Below are 18,903 nucleotides of genomic sequence, written 5' to 3' on the forward strand. Positions count from 1 at the left end.
TATAGTGTCAAATGACAATGAGAATGGACAGATAGCAATAATATAAAGTATAGATTTAGCTCTATAAACAGCCTCACGCACAATGAAACATTATTATGATATGCTGGCCGTATAGAGTGGGGCCTAGAGCTGCCGCGATAACCGCATTACCGCGGTATCGCTGTTGCATCACGCTCACCGCAGAGTTAGGCTGAATACCGCGTCACCGCTGTTTTTTATCATAATAATAAAGTTGGCTTGCGGCTTGCGGCTCTGCAGATATACCCTACTCGGTTCCAAGCGACCCTATTGGTCCAGCCTGGCTCTGCGGCTCTGCGGGGGGAGTGCCCGGCTACGAGGGCCATTTCATGTATGCATGAGGAAGGATAATAATGATAATCTAGCGTTGACATCTGTTTTGTACATGTTGACTGGAAGCAACTCACTGACAATCGACGGGTGTATTAGACCCATAGCTATAATATAAGATATATTTTAAGCACTCGCAAATCTATCTCGCAGTCCCCCCATTGATTAAAGCGATGGCGTACTAGCGCCCTCTGACGCATTAAACGATGGCGCAGAATGAGTTAATACTTTGAGTTTCTTTACAAAGTTCTAACGTACAACAGAGCAGTGCATCGCTCTTAATACTTTGAGTTTCTTTACAAAGTTCTAACAAACGGAGCAGTGCATCACTCTTTATACTTTGAGTTTCTTTACAAAGTTCTAACAAACAGAGCAGTGCATCGCTCTTTATACTTTGAGTTTCTTTACAAAGTTCTAACATACAACAGAGCAGTGCATCGCTCTTAATACTTTGAGTTTCTTTACAAAGTTCTAACAACAGAGCAGTGTAACACTTTGAGTTTATTTACAAAGTTCTAACATACAACATCGAAATGGATGAGAAGCAGCTCCTTCTGCAACGTCATGCGTGACAAATGTTTTTTAAAGACTCCATGTTCCCTTTAGGATTGGCAGTAGAAATGTTCTGGTTCAGAATATTTGTGATATTTATTTTAACATGAATTATTATTTTCAATAATATTTGTATTGGTGTTTCCAAACAAAAACATACATACATCCATAAAACAATATATAAATCAAGAAATCAGACATCTAGGGCAGCTGATTGGCGCATTGGGCAAGGTGCTCGCCACTAACGCAGGAGACGCTGGGTTCGAGCCCAGATCTCGGCGTTGCTACCGGCTGGCCGGTCGTTCATACTAACACAATTGGCAAGTGTTAGAGGGTGGGAAAGCCGGTGGGTGGGGATTGGACGTTGTGGACAGTGACTCCTACAGGTCGGTTTGGTGACGCCGTGTGCGGCGGAAGCAGGAAGTAGCGGGGGCAGCGTGAGCCTCCCACACGTTACTCCTCGCCACTGAGAGTTCGAGCTGCTGCGGTGAAAAGATGCGACAGGCTGCCTCCTCGTGTACCGGAGGGGACACGTGATGCAAGGCTTCTGTCCTCACTACAACCGACCAGTGGGAGACATAGTCTAGCAACGTTCAAGACAGGGGAGGGAAGAATTGGATAATATGAAATTGGGATGGGAGAAAAATAGGAAAAATAAAAAAAATGGGGAGAAAAAGTGGATAAAAAATAGAAAGCAGACATCTAAACAAAAATAAATACATGTACAAATTCCCCAATACAAATTTTGTTCATTCTGAGGTCTGGGCTTTTTTGTGATTCTGACCCCCCTTCAAAATAAGAAAATAAGATACAATAAGATGATCCTTTATTAATCCCCTTGGGGTAAATCGGGTGTCAAAGCAGCATGGGGGGGGGGGGGATACAGAGCTTCACAGTCATATACAGTCCAGTATCTATATATACACTATAGATACAATATGAAATATAAATACAATACAATATAATAACAAAGTACAAAATACAAGATAGTCCAGTGATAAGAGTCCAGTGATATGAGTCTCTGTTGCAAATACAAGATAGTCAGTAGTACGGTGGTCTCTAGTTCCGAGTGTGCCATCACTTGTACAAATCGGGCAGATACTTTTCAATCTATGTCTTATGAATCATTGTTATGGTTTGTAACCGACCCCAATCGCACAACACAAGACAGGTATGAGAGTGAGCCAAAACAGGGCACATTTTTATTATAGAACAAAAAGCGGCACAGTCCCTTTAAGGGAGAACACAAAAACACTAGAGACAAAGAAATATGGAAACTGCGGCACTGTGCCTTTAAGAGGCGAACAGGCTAAGGGACTAAGGCTAAGGGCCAGGGCTAAGGACCAGGGCTAAGTGGCAGGGCCAGGACCAGGGGCACGGAGAGGCGGGCTGGAGACAGGGACAGAGAACAGGGTTAAGGCCTTGGACAGGGCGAGGGCCAGAGCTGCTTACAGGGATGAGGACAGGGTTCCGACGGCGGAGGCCTGGCACGGGGACAGGGGCCCGACGGTGGAGGCCTGGCACGGGAACAGGGGCCCGACGGCGGAGGCCTGGCACGGGGACAGGGGCCCGACGGCGGAGGCCTGGCACAGGGATCCTCCTCCTCCTCTTCGGATGCTGCAGACGGGCAGCGCAGAACAAAGGGGGTCCCAGGGGACCGGGATGGGAACACGCCGTCCTCCCGTGGAATACTAGGGAGCGACGACGAGCCTCACCCCAGGAACGAGGATCACGAAGAGACGCCTTCCTCCCGTGGAATCGGGAGCGATGGCGTGCCGACCTTGACGTCTGGAGTGGGAACACTGGAAAACCTCCCGTAGAGAATTAGAGAGCGAAGACGGTGTCCCACTCCAGGCAAACGGCGACAGGTGGTGATGGCTGGGCCGTCGTCTCACGCCGGAGACGTGGCAGGTGATGGTGACGTACAGAATGGTAACGTCCAGAACTCCATGAACACTGAACACAGATACAGATACAGAGTCCAGAACACAGGATCCAGAACACAGAACGACCCGACAATGACTGGAGGGGAGTCTGCAACCTATGTACTCTCCCGAGGTGATTGCAAACTCCCAACAGGTGCGTGAAGGTAGAGGATCAAGGATGTCCAAGGGTGGGGGCTGGTGAAGAGTAGAGGAGAGTAAATCATCGCAAGGGTGGGGGCTGATGAGGAGAGTAGACAGGGAAAACACAGGAAAAAGGTCCAGGGACAGGCGAATCCTCACAGTACCTCCCCCTCCACGGGAGCCACCGGGCGACCCAAAAAATCAGACAGCGGGGCAGGGGACATGACAAAGCAACAAACAAAAAAAAACTGGGCCATGCTAGCAGGGGAAGCTACACCTAAAGTGGGGCTAGCAGAGGGACTGGGTAGCTGCCAGAGCATTGCTAGCTACAGGGCCTATGCTAGCTGTACTGCTACATTAGCATAGAGGCTGCGCTAGCTGCCGGAGCTTGGCTAGCAGACAGGGCTGGACTAGCAAAGGAGAACAAGCTAGCTGGAAGGACAGTCCTAGCTGTGGGGAACAGGGTAGCTAACAGGGGAGCTAACGAGGCTAACAGGGGAGTCAACAGGGGAAATAACAGGGGAACTAACAGGGGAACTAACAGGGGAACTAGAGGGAGCTAGAGGGAGCTAGAGTGGGTTAGAGGGAACTAGAGGGAACTAACAGGGGCTAACTCACATACACTGTCTGTGCTGGCTGGGGTTGTCGACTGGTCGGGTCGTACTGTTATGGTTTGTAACCGACCCCAATCGCACAACACAAGACAGGTATGAGAGTGAGCCAAAACAGGGCAAATATTTATTATAGAACAAAAAGCGGCACAGTCCCTTTAAGGGAGAACACAAAAACACTAGAGACAAAGAAATATGGAAACTGCGGCACTGTGCCTTTAAGAGGCGAACAGGCTAAGGGACTAAGGCTAAGGGCCAGGGCTAAGGACCAGGGCTAAGTGTCAGGGCCAGGACCAGGGGCACTGGAGAGGGGGACAGGGACAGAGGCTGGCACGGGGACAGGGGCCCGACGGCGGAGGCCTGGCACGGGGACCAGGGGCCCGACGGCGGAGGCCTGGCACAGGGACAGGGGCCCGACGGCGGAGGCCTGGCACGGGGATCCTCCTCCTCCTCTTCGGATGCTGCAGACGGGCAGCGCAGAACAAAGGGGGTCCCAGGGGACCGGGATGGGAACACGCCGTCCTCCCGTGGAATACTAGGGAGCGACGACGAGCCTCACCCCAGGAACGAGGATCACGAAGAGACGCCTTCCTCCCGTGGAATCGGGAGCGATGGCGTGCCGCCTTGACGTCTGGAGTGGGAACACTGGAAAACCTCCCGTAGAGAATTAGAGAGCGAAGACGGTGTCCCACTCCAGGCAAACGGCGACAGGTGGTGATGGCTGGGCCGTCGTCTCACGCCGGAGACGCGGCAGGTGATGGTGATGTACAGAATGGTAACGTCCAGAACTCCATGAACACTGAACACAGATACAGAGTCCAGAACACAGGATCCAGAACACAGAACGACCCGACAAGGACTGGAGGGGAGTCTGCAACCTATGTACTCTCCCGAGGTGATTGCAAACTCCCAACAGGTGCGTGAAGGTAGAGGATCAAGGATGTCCAAGGGTGGGGGCTGGTGAAGAGTAGAGGAGAGTAAATCATCGCAAGGGTGAGGGGCGGATGAGGAGAGTAGACAGGGAAAACACAGGAAAAAGGTCCAGGGACAGGCGAATCCTCACAATCATGCTTATAACACACTACTCATTTCTGAGCTATGGCGCTTCAAAGAAACCGGAACCATTTCTCTTGTCATGTGTAGGGATGCTCCCGAAACCCGGTTCTAAACGGGAACCGGTACTAAATTAGAGAAAACCGGAGTATTGATAAGCTCCGACGTTTTCGGTTCTGCTATTGATACTCGAGACATTATGGAGTTTTTTTTCGAGGAATTTAAATGTTGCGAACTATCTCTCCTCTCTCTGTCTGCAGGAGAAGCAAGGCTGTTAGTTTACACACACTCGCGAGCCACCACGTCCCAGCCCACCCCTCCTCCCTCTACCACCACCGGTCCTAGCCAAGCCCAAAGTCCCTTCACCCTAGCTATAATATTTATTTATAACGTTATATAAAAGAACATTGCTGCTGCTGTTGCTGAAGAAATAATATTTATTTATTATAATTATTTATAATATTTATTAAAGTTATAAATAATAAAGCATTGTCGATTTTGTTCTTAACACTTTAATCGCCTATGACGTGTTTAGACGTCATTCCTCGCCATGCTCATTATGCCGAAGACGCCGTAACTCGTCTTTGATGTCAATATTTAAAAAATCTGTGATCGAAATCATATTTCTCCTCCGGGGTCCTGAGATATACTGCTGATCTCCACTCAACGCTCTAGCGGTTCAAGAGCGCCATCTGGTGGCCGATCTGCAGATCGCCAACAGGAATTGACTCGTCAAACAGGAAGTGCTCATCCATATTTCGTCCAGGCACTCGCGATCATTAGCAGGACTCTATCTCAACACACTGGATAATCAATCGCTCGCCCTAACTCAATAAACAACGTTATTTGGACGTATATAGTATTATACAACCTGGAAATGGTTCATCAGGATCAACATCCCATAATCGAAAACTGTCTACTCCAAGCTGATCGTCCAACGGCGCGAGGAAGATACGGTGAGTTTCAACGTTATTTTCTAACGTCTTCTATACTAACTGATCTGATGATCATATGACCCACACTAGATGAATGGTATAAGCAGCACATAAGCTTTATCTCCAAACAAGTAGACCAAGCTCGATCGTCGTTTTTAGAGACACGATCATAATGAGTCTTCTGCTCAATTTAAAACCAAGCATGAGTCGATCAGCAGTGATGCCACAGATTACTTGTAAAAGTAATCTGATTACTGATTACTGATTACTCCTTTAAAAAGTAATCTAAGTTACTTTACTGATTACTTGATTATCAGAGTAACTTAGTTACTTTGAAAGTAACTAGGTTACGAAGTCGTCGTCGTTCCCCCAACAGTTTTTTTTAAACGCTTTATTGAAAGTGCATAAATTGTTTTTAACTTGTTTCTCTGCACATAACGTAAATTGTTAAACTAGTGCTTCAGCTTCTGTACCATCAAGTATGGTAAAGCAACAGTCTATGATGCTCACAGCATTAGAGCAGCCAGCCAGTGGTTTTACAAAACCAGTGTATCACATCTAACAAATGCAGGCTGAACTATTCAATTATATCAACTGTAACTATTAAATTGTTTTTATAAATGTCTCTCTATAAACATACAATCAGTCTCTCTTTAACATGTAAATTAACTGTAAATCTGGCAAATAAGAGCTTTTGCTCTGCCACCATCAACCCTCCTGTACCTAGTCGAAGCGTCGGCTAGTGTTGTGATTCCAGATGCTTTCAATGCAATTGGATGTGCTGTTTTTAGCGGTAGACAGTATTTTGTTTCCTATCCCTATTGGGGTGGAATTCTGAACAGAAACCGCAAAAGTCATCTTGCGGTTTCACTTTTAATTTTGCCAAGCGTTTTGGGGTGGAATTCTCCGACGACGGAGCCCTGCTGTCACACGATTGGCGCATATGTCACATGACGTGCTGTGAAGACCCGCCCTACTCTGCCTCAGACTGTGGATGGGGAATGTGATTGGACCAAAGCAGAGTCACTCACAGACAGAGTGTCCAGTCACGCCGCGGGACACATTCTTGTATTTAACCCTTTCACTGCCACACCACGTCACTCCCAAATAAGAAAAACAGCTCAAAATGTATTTTTGACTGTCGGAAATAAAATACTGCATTCCGCCTGCATTATGAATTTATGATGAGATGGTAACGAAATAGTAACGCACAGCCACTTGGACAAGTAACTGCAATCGGATTACTGGCTTTTAAAGATTAACGCGTTAGATTACTATTTTCGGGGAAAAGTAATCAGATTACAATTTTTTTTATCTTTTCCCCCCTCCTTTTTCCTCCGTTTTTCTCCCATCCCAATGTTAGTCGTTATGCCAATTCCCAATCCCCCTCCTGGTCGCTGCGCACCTACTGTACCCCCTACGGTCGGTCTGGGAGAGTGGAGGCTATCACATGCTTCCTCCGACACATGTGTAGCCAATCAACCGCTTCTTTTCACCTGGCAGCGCGGACTCTCACTGAGAGGGTGTAACGTGTGGAAGGATCACACTACTCCCCTTAGATCCTTTCCTCGCTGAGCAGGCGCCCCGACCGAACTGTAGGAGTAGCTGTTTACAATGACCAGGACCCACCCACCAGCTTTCCCACCCTCTAACACTGCCAATTGTGTTAGTATGAACGACCAGCCAAGCTGGTAGCAATGCCGAGAGCTGGGCTCGAATTAGCATCTCCTGCACTAGTGGCGAGTGCCTTGCCCACTGCCCCACTTAGCTGCCCCCTTTGGTGAGTTGTTTCTATACAATTAACTTATGACATTTAGGTAACATTAATGAACAAAGGGACAACTACAGTATGTAAAAGTAAACAAATTTTTTTATTCCAGTCGATCATAATGATCATGATCATACTACGGAGCGCTCACTGCGTTCGAGAGAGAGAGAGGTGACTCTGCGCGAGTCTCGGAGCGTACTGTGGGTGTCAGAGCTTCGGCGAAACCACAAGGTACGAATATTTAAGTAGGTACAGTACAACTATCACCATTGCCATCAATCAATATGATCACAGTCAATGCAGCCAGGTTTCCAATAGCGCCTACACAAACACGCACGCCCAGATCTCAAAACATTCTCAATCCATTTATTTTCTTTTTTTCCTCAACAAAGACGTGTGCGTGTGCTCCTGTGTGTGTGTACCTGTCAGCAGAGTACGTGTGTATGTGTGTATGTGTGTGTACCTGTCAGCAGCGTGCGTGTGTATGTGTGTACCTGTCAGCAGCGTGCATGTGTATGTGTGTGTACCTGTCAGCAGCGTGCGTGTATGTGTGTGTACCTGTCAGCAGCGTGTGTGTGTGTATGTGTGTGTACCTGTCAGCAGCGTGCATGTGTATGTGTGTGTACCTGTCAGCAGCGTGCGTGTATGTGTGTGTACCTGTCAGCAGCATGTGTGTGTGTATGCGTGTACCTGTCAGCAGTGTGTGTGTATGTGTGTGTACCTGTCAGCAGCGTGTGTGTATGTGTGTATGGGTGTGTACCTGTCAGCAGCGTGTGTGTGTGTGTATGTGTGTACCTGTCAGCAGCGTGTGTGTATGTGTGTATGTGTGTGTACCTGTCAGCAGCGTGTGTGTATGTGTGTGTACCTATCAGCAGCGTGTATGTATGTGTGTGTGTGTACCTGTCAGCAGCGTGCACGTGTATGTGTGTTACCTCAGCCTGTCAGCAGCGTGTATGTGTGTATGTGTGTGTGTACCTGTCAGCAGTGTGCGTGTATGTGTGTACATGTCAGCAGCGTGTGTGTATGTGTGTATGTGTGTGTACCTGTCAGCAGTGTGCGTGTGTATGTGTGTACATGTCAGCAGCGTGCGTGTATGTGTGTCTACCTGTCAGCAGCGTGCATGTGTATGTGTGTGTACCTGTCAGCAGCATGCGTGTGTGTGTGTACCTGTCAGCAGCGTGCGTGTGTATGTGTGTGTACCTGTCAGCAGCGTGTGTGTATGTGTGTATGTGTGTGTACCTGTCAGCAGCGTGTGTGTGTATGTGTGTACCTGTCAGCAGCGTGTGTGTATGTGTGTATGTGTGTGTACCTGTCAGCAGCGTGTGTGTGTATGTGTGTGTACCTATCAGAAGCGTGTGTGTATGTGTGTGTGTGTACCTGTCAGCAGCGTGTGTGTGTATGTGTGTACCTGTCAGCAGCGTGCATGTGTGTATGTGTGTGTGTGTACCTGTCAGCAATGTGCGTGTATGTGTGTATGTGTGTGTACCTGTCAGCAGTGTGCGTGTGTATGTGTACCTGTCAGCAGCGTGCATGTGTATGTGTGTGTACCTGTCAGCAGCGTGCGTGTGTATGTGTGTACCTGTCAGCAGCGTGCGTGTGTATGTGTGTACCTGTCAGCAGCGTGCGTGTGTATGTGTGTGTACCTGTCAGCAGTGTGCGTGTGCGCAGGAAGCTGATGGCGAGCCTCATGATGGAGGCCTTGTCCAGGTGGGAGCTGACGCTGCGGGGGAGGGGCAGCTGGTGGGCCAGCTCGTAGAACACCTCGGTCTCTTTACTGCGCCGGCAGCGAGCCGCGTCCCGAGACTTCTCCTTGCGACGCTCCGAGCTGCTCCTGATGAGGCACATAAGGAGGTTCAGTCACATACTCATACCCCCCCCCCCCCCCGACACTCAACTAACCGCCTCGGCCAGTCCTTCATACCAGCCGCCATCAGGCTCTACAACAGTGGGCAGGGACTGCTGCCAGACATCCAACTACAACCCAGTAGCTGACTCCCACCTAAAAGGACAATATACTACATTATGCATACCGCACCTTATGTGTATACTGTATACTTCATCAGATGATTTAGCATTTAGCTTTTTAGCATTTAGCATTTTTAGATTATACATTATATTTAGATTATTGGATTATTAGAATCAAGAATCAAGAGGTTTATTTGTCACATAAATACCAGGGCATACAGTGAAATGCGGGTGGTCTTTCCCGCATTGATTGTGCAAAATACAATAATAAAATAGAATAAAATAGGCATTGAAAAAATTAAATAGATAAGACACAAGATATGCATGGTAAAAAAAAGACTGCTAGGTTCCTGAGAAACTGGTTCTTATGCACTATGCAATACACAATTTACAATGTTAACTCTTACTGTATCTAAACTATACAGTACCTCCTTCTTTTAAAATGTTTCTAAAGATTAAAATCTTTAAAGTGACATTTTGTTTAAAGTGATTTTTTTAGCGGTTGCCGCATGAGTGGTGTGTGTGTGTGTCTGTGTGTGCTCATGTGTAGGCCTATTTGTGAGTGGAGAGTTCAGTGTTCAGTGTTCTGATGGCCTGAGGGAAAAAGCTGAGTCGGAGTCTCTCTGTTCTTGCAGCGTGTGACCGTAGGCGCTTGCCTGACCGCAGCAGCTTAAACAGGCTGTTGTTGGGGTGGTGAGGGTCTTTCATAATTATGCAGGCTCTGGATTTGCACCTCATGTTATATAAGTCCTGCAGGGGTGGTAGTGCAATACCCGTAGTACGCTCAGCTGAGCGCACCACTCTCTGGAGTGCCTTCCTTTCCTGTGTCGTGCTGTTTCCAAACCAGGCAGTGATGTTTCCAGTCAGAATGCTCTCTACAGCCCCGCAGTAGAAGGAGTGGAGTATCTTCTCTGATACTCTGAACTTCCTTAGCTGTCGCATGTGATAGAGGCGCTGTTTCGCCTTTTTCACCACAGAATCTATGTGTGTAGACCATGTCAGGTCCTCTGTGATGTGGACTCCCAGGTACTTGAAACTGCTCACCCTGTCCACGATAGCCCCCCGTTTATCCACAACGGTGTGTGTGTCCCCTGCTGTATTCTCCTAAAATCCAATTTACCAATGTTCAGGAGTAGGCTGTTGTCCTGGCACCAGCGTGCCAATTCATCAACCTCCTCCCAATAGGCCTTCTCATCATTGTTAGAGATCAGCCCCACCACCACTGTGTCGTCCGCAAACTTCACTATGGAGTTGGAGCTAAACCTGGCCACACAGTCATGTGTGTACACTACAGTGAGTACAGCAGGGAGCTCAGAACGCAGCCCTGGGGGGACCCGATACTCAGGGTGATTTTGCTGGAAGTATGACCCCCCACCCTGACCGCCTGGGGCCTGTCACTTAGAAAGTCCAGGATCCAGGCGCTCATGGCGGAGCTCAGACCCAGATCGATCAGCTTGTCAACCAGTCTGGTGGGGACTATGGTGTTGAAAGCTCAACTATAGTCAATGAACAGCAATCTCACATAGCCCCCCTTCTGACTGTCAAGGTGAGATAGTGTGTTGGGAGACCGCATCGTCAGTGGACCTGTTTGCCCTGTATGCAAACTGCAGTGGGTCCATGTTACTAGGGAGGGAGGCACAGATGTAATCCTTGACCAGACTCTCAAAGCATTTCATGACCAGAGGTGAGTGCCACCGGTCTGTAGTCATTCAGGCTTGTTGGAGAGGAGTTTTTTGGCACAGGGATTATGGTTGACATCTTGAAGCAGGCAGGGACCACGGACTCAGCCAGAGATATATTGAATATGGATGTAAATACTTGCACAGGACTTAACCCTTGAGAATCCAAGGGCCTTTTTGCACCCATGGGCGGAGAACAAAGGGATTTAGAATTTCTCAGAAATGCTCAGGAAGTCGCGCTTTTCAGAAATCGGTAAAAATAGAAAAATTACAATTTCGAGTGCTTTGAGATGTAATCTATATGTCTCCTTACTTGCTAAACGTAATACGACTTGTAAATATGTTTAATTCTTGCTAAATTGTATAGTTCTAAATTATCCCCGTATTCATGGAACTACAACGCGTCACGTGCATGCACGCGCGCACACACAAACAGCGGTGTGTGAGTTGATAGGTGTTAAATCACTAAGTGATAGCAATATGCATCAGGGTTTCCGTTAGAAAATATTGGTGCCGGTCTCCGTGTCCTGGAAGATTTCAATCTCCCGGACAAATGGGAGAAATTCCGGTCACAGTTTATTGAGCTTAAAAACAATTGATAGGCAGGCTATATAAAGAATGACATCCTCAAGGCATGTAGATTTATAATATTTTTACTTAAAACTAGGCTACTTTTGCGTATACATTATATTCCAAATAAAATAAGTCCTGTCGATAGACTCACGTGCTGCTGCTGACTTGAAATCAAATAGGCGAATTTCCGTCTGTGGGCAGTCGGCCCGTCATTAAACAGCAGTCTGTTATATTCACATTTTTATGAGCTAACGAATTCCGTTATATTGGACATTTGTATTAATTATATCAAGCGAATAACTGAGAAATTTGGCACTACTGAGAGAGAGAGAGACGGCAACATTATCATGTGGGGTTCACTGAAATCTAAACGTTGCGTGATTTGCCGAATCCAATCACTAGCTCCGCCTCCCAAAGAAGTGATACGCTAATCCAGCATCAAGCTCCCGCCCCGCCATTCTCATCAGCAAACCACAGGTCGCGCTGCAGCAGCTGTCACACCCCAAATTTATCTCAACATCGCCATTGATCACCAGGTATGTTTTATTAACGTAGGTTGAATAATTCATATAAGAAAAACGATAGGGAAATCTCTCTTACCTTTCTCCACTGGTTAAAAATGCCAGGAACTGGTGAAACTTGCTGTGCGCGTGAACATATCCCTTGGACATGAACTGACAGTACGTTTTTATTGATATATCATTGGGATCCCCCTCCGAAATTGGTCAACACGTCACCACGCATTTTGGCCAGAGCTTAAAAAAAAGTGTTTATTTAAAATTTTAAAACGGATTATATTGAAACATAGTGCGAGTACTCACAACAACTATTCACACAATTTAAAACAGCCCATATTTATTTTGTCATACACAATGTTTGTATCTATTGGTTTATCTAATGAAGACCGTTGTGTGAGGGCTGGCCAATTACCATCACGCACCTGAGAGGAGTTTCCAATCAGCTCGGCGGGAGCACTCTTATACACGGTTTGCTGAACATTCAGTGTCGGGTCGTTTTGTCACCACCAGCTCTACTGCTGTTCCCTCTCGTTGTTTCTCCAGTGCGCCCTTGGAAGTTGCTGCTGTGTTTCTCTCTCTGCCTCCGTGGACCTGTGCCTCGTTACCCACTTCGACCTTGCTTTTGGTGAGTTCATTTGGAGGACTATTTTTCCATGAACTGCAATCCTCGTCTTGTCCTGGACTCTCCGCCTTGGTTCCGTTTTTTTGTGTGTTTCCTACAACACTGAAGAAGTGTAGATTTGTTTTTCTTACTGGACTCTGCCCTGTATTTTCTGCGTTCTGGGACTAATGAGATTCTCCGTTTCCTTTTCCCTGCAAGTTGGGTTAACCTAAAGCTGCAGTGCTGCAGAGCTGCAGATCCACAGAGTGAGCTCTGCTAAGGACAGGGCTGCAAAGCCGCAGAGTCAACCCTGCTGAGGGCAGTGCAGCAGAGCCGTCTTGACTAGAAGACATTTCCCTCTAATGGAGTAACTGTTTTGTTGCACATTTCTGTTTTTGTGAAAATAAATACACCCGTTGTTTTAGGCTAACTCTGAACTACGTGTCTGTGTCATGCTGTTGGGGTTGTTTACAAAACCATAACACGTTGTGTAGAATATAATTCTCATCCAGCAGACAGCTTTTACATCGTTGTCATTATTAGACCTGCTTGGTTTCATAAAATATTTGTTAAGGTTAGCTTTAGGGATGCTCGATATTGGCTTTTTTACCGATACCGATATACCGATATTGTCCAACTCTTAATTTCCGATACCGATATCAACCGATACCGATATATGCAGGGTCCCCCCCCCCCCCCCCCCCCCAAAAATGGAATAATTTGAGGTAATTAACATTACATAGCTCTTGTTGTGGAATTAACACAACATTATGCATACTTTTGACAATAAATAAAATCAGAATTTGTTCTTACTTGCTTGCCTGGGTAAATAAAGGTTATAGAAATGTAAAAAAAAACAACAACTAAAAATGATTTTTTTTTAAACCGATACCGAAATGTTTCTATATCACATTTTAATGCCGATATCGGCCGATAATATCGGTAGGCCGATAATATCGGACATCCGTAGTTAGCTTGTTTGGCCATCTCTCTCTCGCTCGTATAGCTGTTTGCCATTATGGTGGCCAGGCAGGCTCAATACAAAAGAAAGAAAAAAAACATTCAATCCGAGCGCGCTAGCCACGCTTTATCAGAGTGAAGCAACAATGAAACAAATGTAACGATTGTTTTGTTCATCGCATAGGCTATTTTATTTTAGCCTATTTTAATACCAAATTGTGCTTAGAGGGAATTACTTTCACAGGACATTATGACCGGAGAGATTTAAATATGTCGGACTTCAACAGATTTTCCCGGTAAAAAAACTGTAATTACCGGACAACGGAAACCCTGATATGCATATCATTCTTCAGAGCGAGAGGGGGGAGGAATTGTTTGTTCCTCACATTGTCTGTCTCACTGCTCTCAGCTGAAAAGCTCTCTCGACGCTCGGCCATGGGGCTGCATATTTCTCCAACAAATCATACCGTCTATAAGATCTATTTTCTGGTATTTCAAGTTTAGTCAGGATAATAGAATCTGCATTATCATTCTCGAGAATACACTTTTGACCGTGTTTCCAGCTCCTCACGGACCCGACTGAACGTTACTGTATGAATTAAAAGTTTATTCTGGAGCATATGAGCAAATTCAGTAACTTTCTGAACTTGTAAGTCGCTTTGGATAAAAGCGTCAGCTAAATGACTAAATGTACATGTACATATCCCTTATTAAAACGAAACAGCCTGAAAAAAGAATTCAGCTTATTCAATTGTTGTAGAATGGCTATAGCCAATTTCACGCACCGCATAGCCTATATTTTACGCACTTTACGAGCTCCCATTCTGAAATGTTATTGCTAAAGATTGAGAAGATTGGATAAGTTGTACTTTTTTTTTTAATACTTGAAACCCTTTTTTTGGGGAATATTTGATGTGGCCGTGTTTCCAGCTCCTCACGGACCCAACGGAACGTTATGAATTAAAAGTAGTCTAACAGGCTTTGCATCCTCACCAGTGTATATACCCACGTCGCGCTAAAACATTAACTACTGCAATGTTATCTGCTAACTGAGTATTCCAACTAAGCTAAGCAGAATGATGTGATGTGTGTGTGTGCATGTGTGTGCGCTGGGCTGCTTCGCAGAATAATGTGCTGAATGCGAGTTATGAATTATCTCTCGCAGTTCATTCAAGCGGGCTTGTAACTGAGGGGTTACAAAACCCTGACTGTATTAAAGATTGTGATAGATTAAACCACTGCTAGTTATGTACTTTAATTACTGGCCAGACAGTACATCAAATATAGATGGTGAACGCCCACAAGAATACGGCATTGACAAAGAAATAGTATTTGAGGGTAATTTATTATTATTAGGCAATGTTAGGTTACAGAATGAGAATTAGGGTCGCGCTTGTATGGCGAAGAATATACGTAAAGTCAGTCAAGAGCATGAGTCACTAAGAATAGCAGGAATCATACGATGGGTCTAAGTTGACACCACCTGTCGTATAGTAGCAACTATATAGGGCAACACTGGTACCGACTGGAGACAATGGGTTCCCTCCGGGGGTGTAAGGCCTGGAGGGTAGAGGAATGTTCGGGTACTCCGTCTGATTCAATGAGGAATAAAGAGACTCCAGGTACAGGAGTCGGTCCTTGTAAACTCCCTTGATCAGCAGCAAAGTAATAATTGTAATCCAGATGCTCGTCAGCATTGATGACAGCTAGCCAGCCCCGTCCACGAGGCCGGCCCGAGTTGTAATCCTCACGAGGTTGAATCCCAAACGATAGTGGAAATCAATGATGCTCTTCTCCGGGTACCACGTTCCAAATCAATATAATCCAACCAGTAATGGTTCTGCAATCGCCAACGCCGATTCTCCTGTGTACATGTCCAACGGTTCTCCACCTAGGAATCCTCGGGTGTGGGCGACGTATTTAGGCCACACAGCCTGGTTAAGTACACTAGCTAAAGACACGACGAACCGCTGGGTAATGCTACACACGAAAGAACTGTGGCCGCACGATATACAATAAATGAACGACTATTTACTTCACATTAGATTAAGTCGAACTCAACGTTACTTCATTAAACTCCGACACTTTTACCATTCTATTCGCACGCGGTTCTCAATGCTCTGTTAGACGCAAGGTTGCTCACTTCACTGCACGTTGACTCGTGGTGAAGGTGGGTAAGGTACTAAACGTAACTGAATTGAACTAAGCACGGTGTGCGCACCTTGCGCTGTATTTATACTTAAGTGAATATCTAGTCCCAACCTCAGTCCTTGTCTGGTATCACTACGCTGACTGTACTGTTCCGACATGCCTGCAGTTGTCTTTGAACTTGCCGTTGGGGGCTTGCGCGCTGGCGCCTGGGGGCGCTGTCCAATAGGAGAGCGAATATTACTCTGGTCTGAACGCAGGTAAAGGGATATTCCGTGTATATATATAAATAATATACAAAGTATATCAAACGATACATATATCTATTCAGTTTAATCTGGCCCTTCACAACAGCCGCCTCCTAATTAGTCCGCACCTAATTAGTTAAAGGGAGACAGATTAATAGTCCAGTCAACTGCTCAATGTCTGTTGTGGGGAGTAGGGCAATCTACAAAGTCAGTGGGTCATGATCGTCATCAGGGGGGTCAGGGAGCCTCGGCAACTCTATCAGCCTCGCCACGGGTCGGGTGTAGGTCCGCCCCTGGACAATAACTTCTGCCGCTCTGACCTTTCCGTCGGCACCAGTGATCACTTTGCTTACGCGGCCGGCCGGCCACATAGCTCGGGGTAGTGACTGGTCTATGATCATAACGACTGTGTCCACTTGTAAGTTGTCTCTATCCTTTACCCATTTCTGGCGGGTTTGGAGAGACGGTAGGTAGTGGAGGAGGAAACTGTTCCAAAACTTGTCAGCCAATATTTGACTGTACCTCCACATTCTTCGGCCGTTCGCTTCTTCAGGTCTGTACACCGTCTGTGGAAGCGCGGGGTCCAGCCGCACCATCAAGAGAGTGTTGGGGGTGACTGGGTCGACATCTGCTACATCACTTGAGACGTACTCGAGGGCGTTGTGCTCGCCACTTGCGACAGTCTAGACGAGTCCGCTGGAAGCGACGTACTGCTTCTCTTCCGTTCAGTATCCAATAGCGACGTCGGATCTCAGCAAAGACTCTCTCTGCCCCAGCGTGGTGCACATCCTCGTCGTATTTCTTTATGATGAGCTCAGTGACTTTGTGTCGGCTGTTGAGGACTATAGGAAACTTGACGTCATCCGTTAAGTCCGGGGCCCGTCTCAGACGACCACCCACCCTGATGAGGCCATGGGTGTCGCGCTCGGGGGCCAAGTGGAGCAGTCTGCTGTCTGACGGGATTGGCTTTGTTCCCTGCAGGCAGTCTAGCTCGTCGGGGAACGAGTCTCTTTGGGCTCGCTGTAGCAGAAGGAGTTCTGCCTCTGCGTAGTTCGATGCGTTAATGTCGGTAGTGGGGGGAACCTCAGGGTGGTGCCACAGGAATGTCTTTAGCTGCGCACTCTCAAAGGTGAGGCAGTCGTCTATGTTAGGGTCAGTGGGGACTGGGGTGTGCGTCAACCCACAGAACATAGATTTCTTGATCTCTGCCTCCTCTTGACTAGCCTCCCGAGGGGTGGGGGTAGGCCACTCTTCCTCCGGGAGCTTGAGGAACTCAGGACCGTCACTGTAGATATTGTGACGTGTGAGGTCATCTAGGGACATCCCCCGTGTGATGACATCGGATGGGTTCTGTTTCGTGTCCACGTACCTCCAGCACGCTGATCCTACTAGGTCTTGAATCTCTGTGATTCTGACTCCCATGAAGACCTTGTATCTACAAGAATCGGACTGGATCCATGTGAGTACGGTCATGGAGTCTGACCACAAGATTGTTCTTTGCACCGGGATGGTGAGTTCACGTTAGATTAACGTGGCGAGTTGCACGCCTACCAGAGCTGTGCAGAGCTCTAGACGCGGGATCGATTGTTGCTTGCGGGGGGCTATCCTTGAGCGAGCCAGGATGAAGGCTGTGTGTATTTCTCCTCCCTCCTCTCGGGCCCGCAAGTAAGCCACCGAACCGTAGGCCACTTCTGAGGCGTCGCTGAAGACGTGCAGGTCCATCTGGTACGTCTCCAGCCGCACTGTGGGTGGGAAGTAACTTCGGCGTATGTTCACATTTTGGAGCGAGCCGAGTTCTCTCTCCCACTCTCTCCAGGTGGACGCTAGGTGGTCGGGTATGGGGTCGTCCCAGCCCTGTTCCTTGTCCCACAGCTCTCGTACAATCATTTTCGCCCGAGTGGTGTAAGGTAGGATACACCCCAGCGGGTCGTATTGACTTGCGAGTGTTCTGTATACGCTCCGTCTGGTGGTCGGTAGAGGGGTCGACCTTCCCTGCTCCGTGGTCAGGGGTGTGTATTTGTAATGGAGCGAGTCTGTTTTGAAGCGCCAGACTAGGCCCAATGTCATTTCCTGTGCTTCACCTGGGATGGTCGCCATCCAGGTCTCGCTGCTTGCTGCCTTTGTCTCTGGGGAGAGGCTGCGAAGTACTTGAGGGTCACTGCTGGCCCACTGCCGGAGATCAAAGCCGCCTTTGATCAGTGAGGCACGGAGCTTGAGCAGGAGGGCTTCGGCTTCTTCTAGCGTCGAGACGCTTTGCAGACAGTTGTCCACGTAGAAACTCCTCTCTACCACGTTCCAAATCAATATAATCCAACCAGTAATGGTTCTGCAATCGCCAACGCCGATTCTCCTGTGTACATGTCCAACGGTTCTCCGCCTAGGACTCCTCGGGTGTGGGCGACGTATTTAGGCCACACAGCCTGGTTAAGTACACTAGCTAAAGACACGACGAACCGCTGGGTAATGCTACACACGAAAGAACTGTGGCCGCACGATATACAATAAATGAACGACTATTTACTTCACATTAGATTAAGTCGAACTCAACGTTACTTCATTAAACTCTGACACTTTTACCATTCTATTCGCACGCGGTTCTCAATGCTCTGTTAGACGCAAGGTTGCTCACTTCACTGCACGTTGACTCGTGGTGAAGGTGGGTAAGGTACTAAACGTAACTGAATTGAACTAAGCACGGTGTGCGCACCTTGCGCTGTATTTATACTTAAGTGAATATCTAGTCCCAACCTCAGTCCTTGTCTGGTATCACTACGCTGACTCCGGGCATGTTCCGACATGCCTGCAGTTGTCTTTGAACTTGCCTTTGGGGGCTTGCGCGCTGGCGCCTGGGGGCGCTGTCCAATAGGAGAGCGAATAT

The 18,903-nt window shown here is 47.3% G+C and overlaps 1 protein-coding gene across 3 annotated transcripts in view; it reads right to left on the minus strand.

The window, feature by feature from the left end:
• Positions 1–18,903, minus strand: part of epas1b (endothelial PAS domain protein 1b) — a 641,397-nt gene that overhangs the window by 348,527 nt on the left and 273,967 nt on the right. For all 3 annotated transcript variants that reach the window (XM_084320767.1, XM_084320766.1, XM_084320765.1), the window contains exon 2: positions 8,977–9,164. In XM_084320767.1, the coding sequence (XP_084176893.1) occupies positions 8,977–9,164 (188 nt within the window). The remainder of the gene's footprint in view (positions 1–8,976; positions 9,165–18,903) is intronic.

Source organism: Notolepis coatsorum (assembly GCF_963971535.1).
Source record: "Notolepis coatsorum genome assembly, chromosome: 8".
Classification (NCBI taxonomy): domain Eukaryota; kingdom Metazoa; phylum Chordata; class Actinopteri; order Aulopiformes; family Paralepididae; genus Notolepis; species Notolepis coatsorum.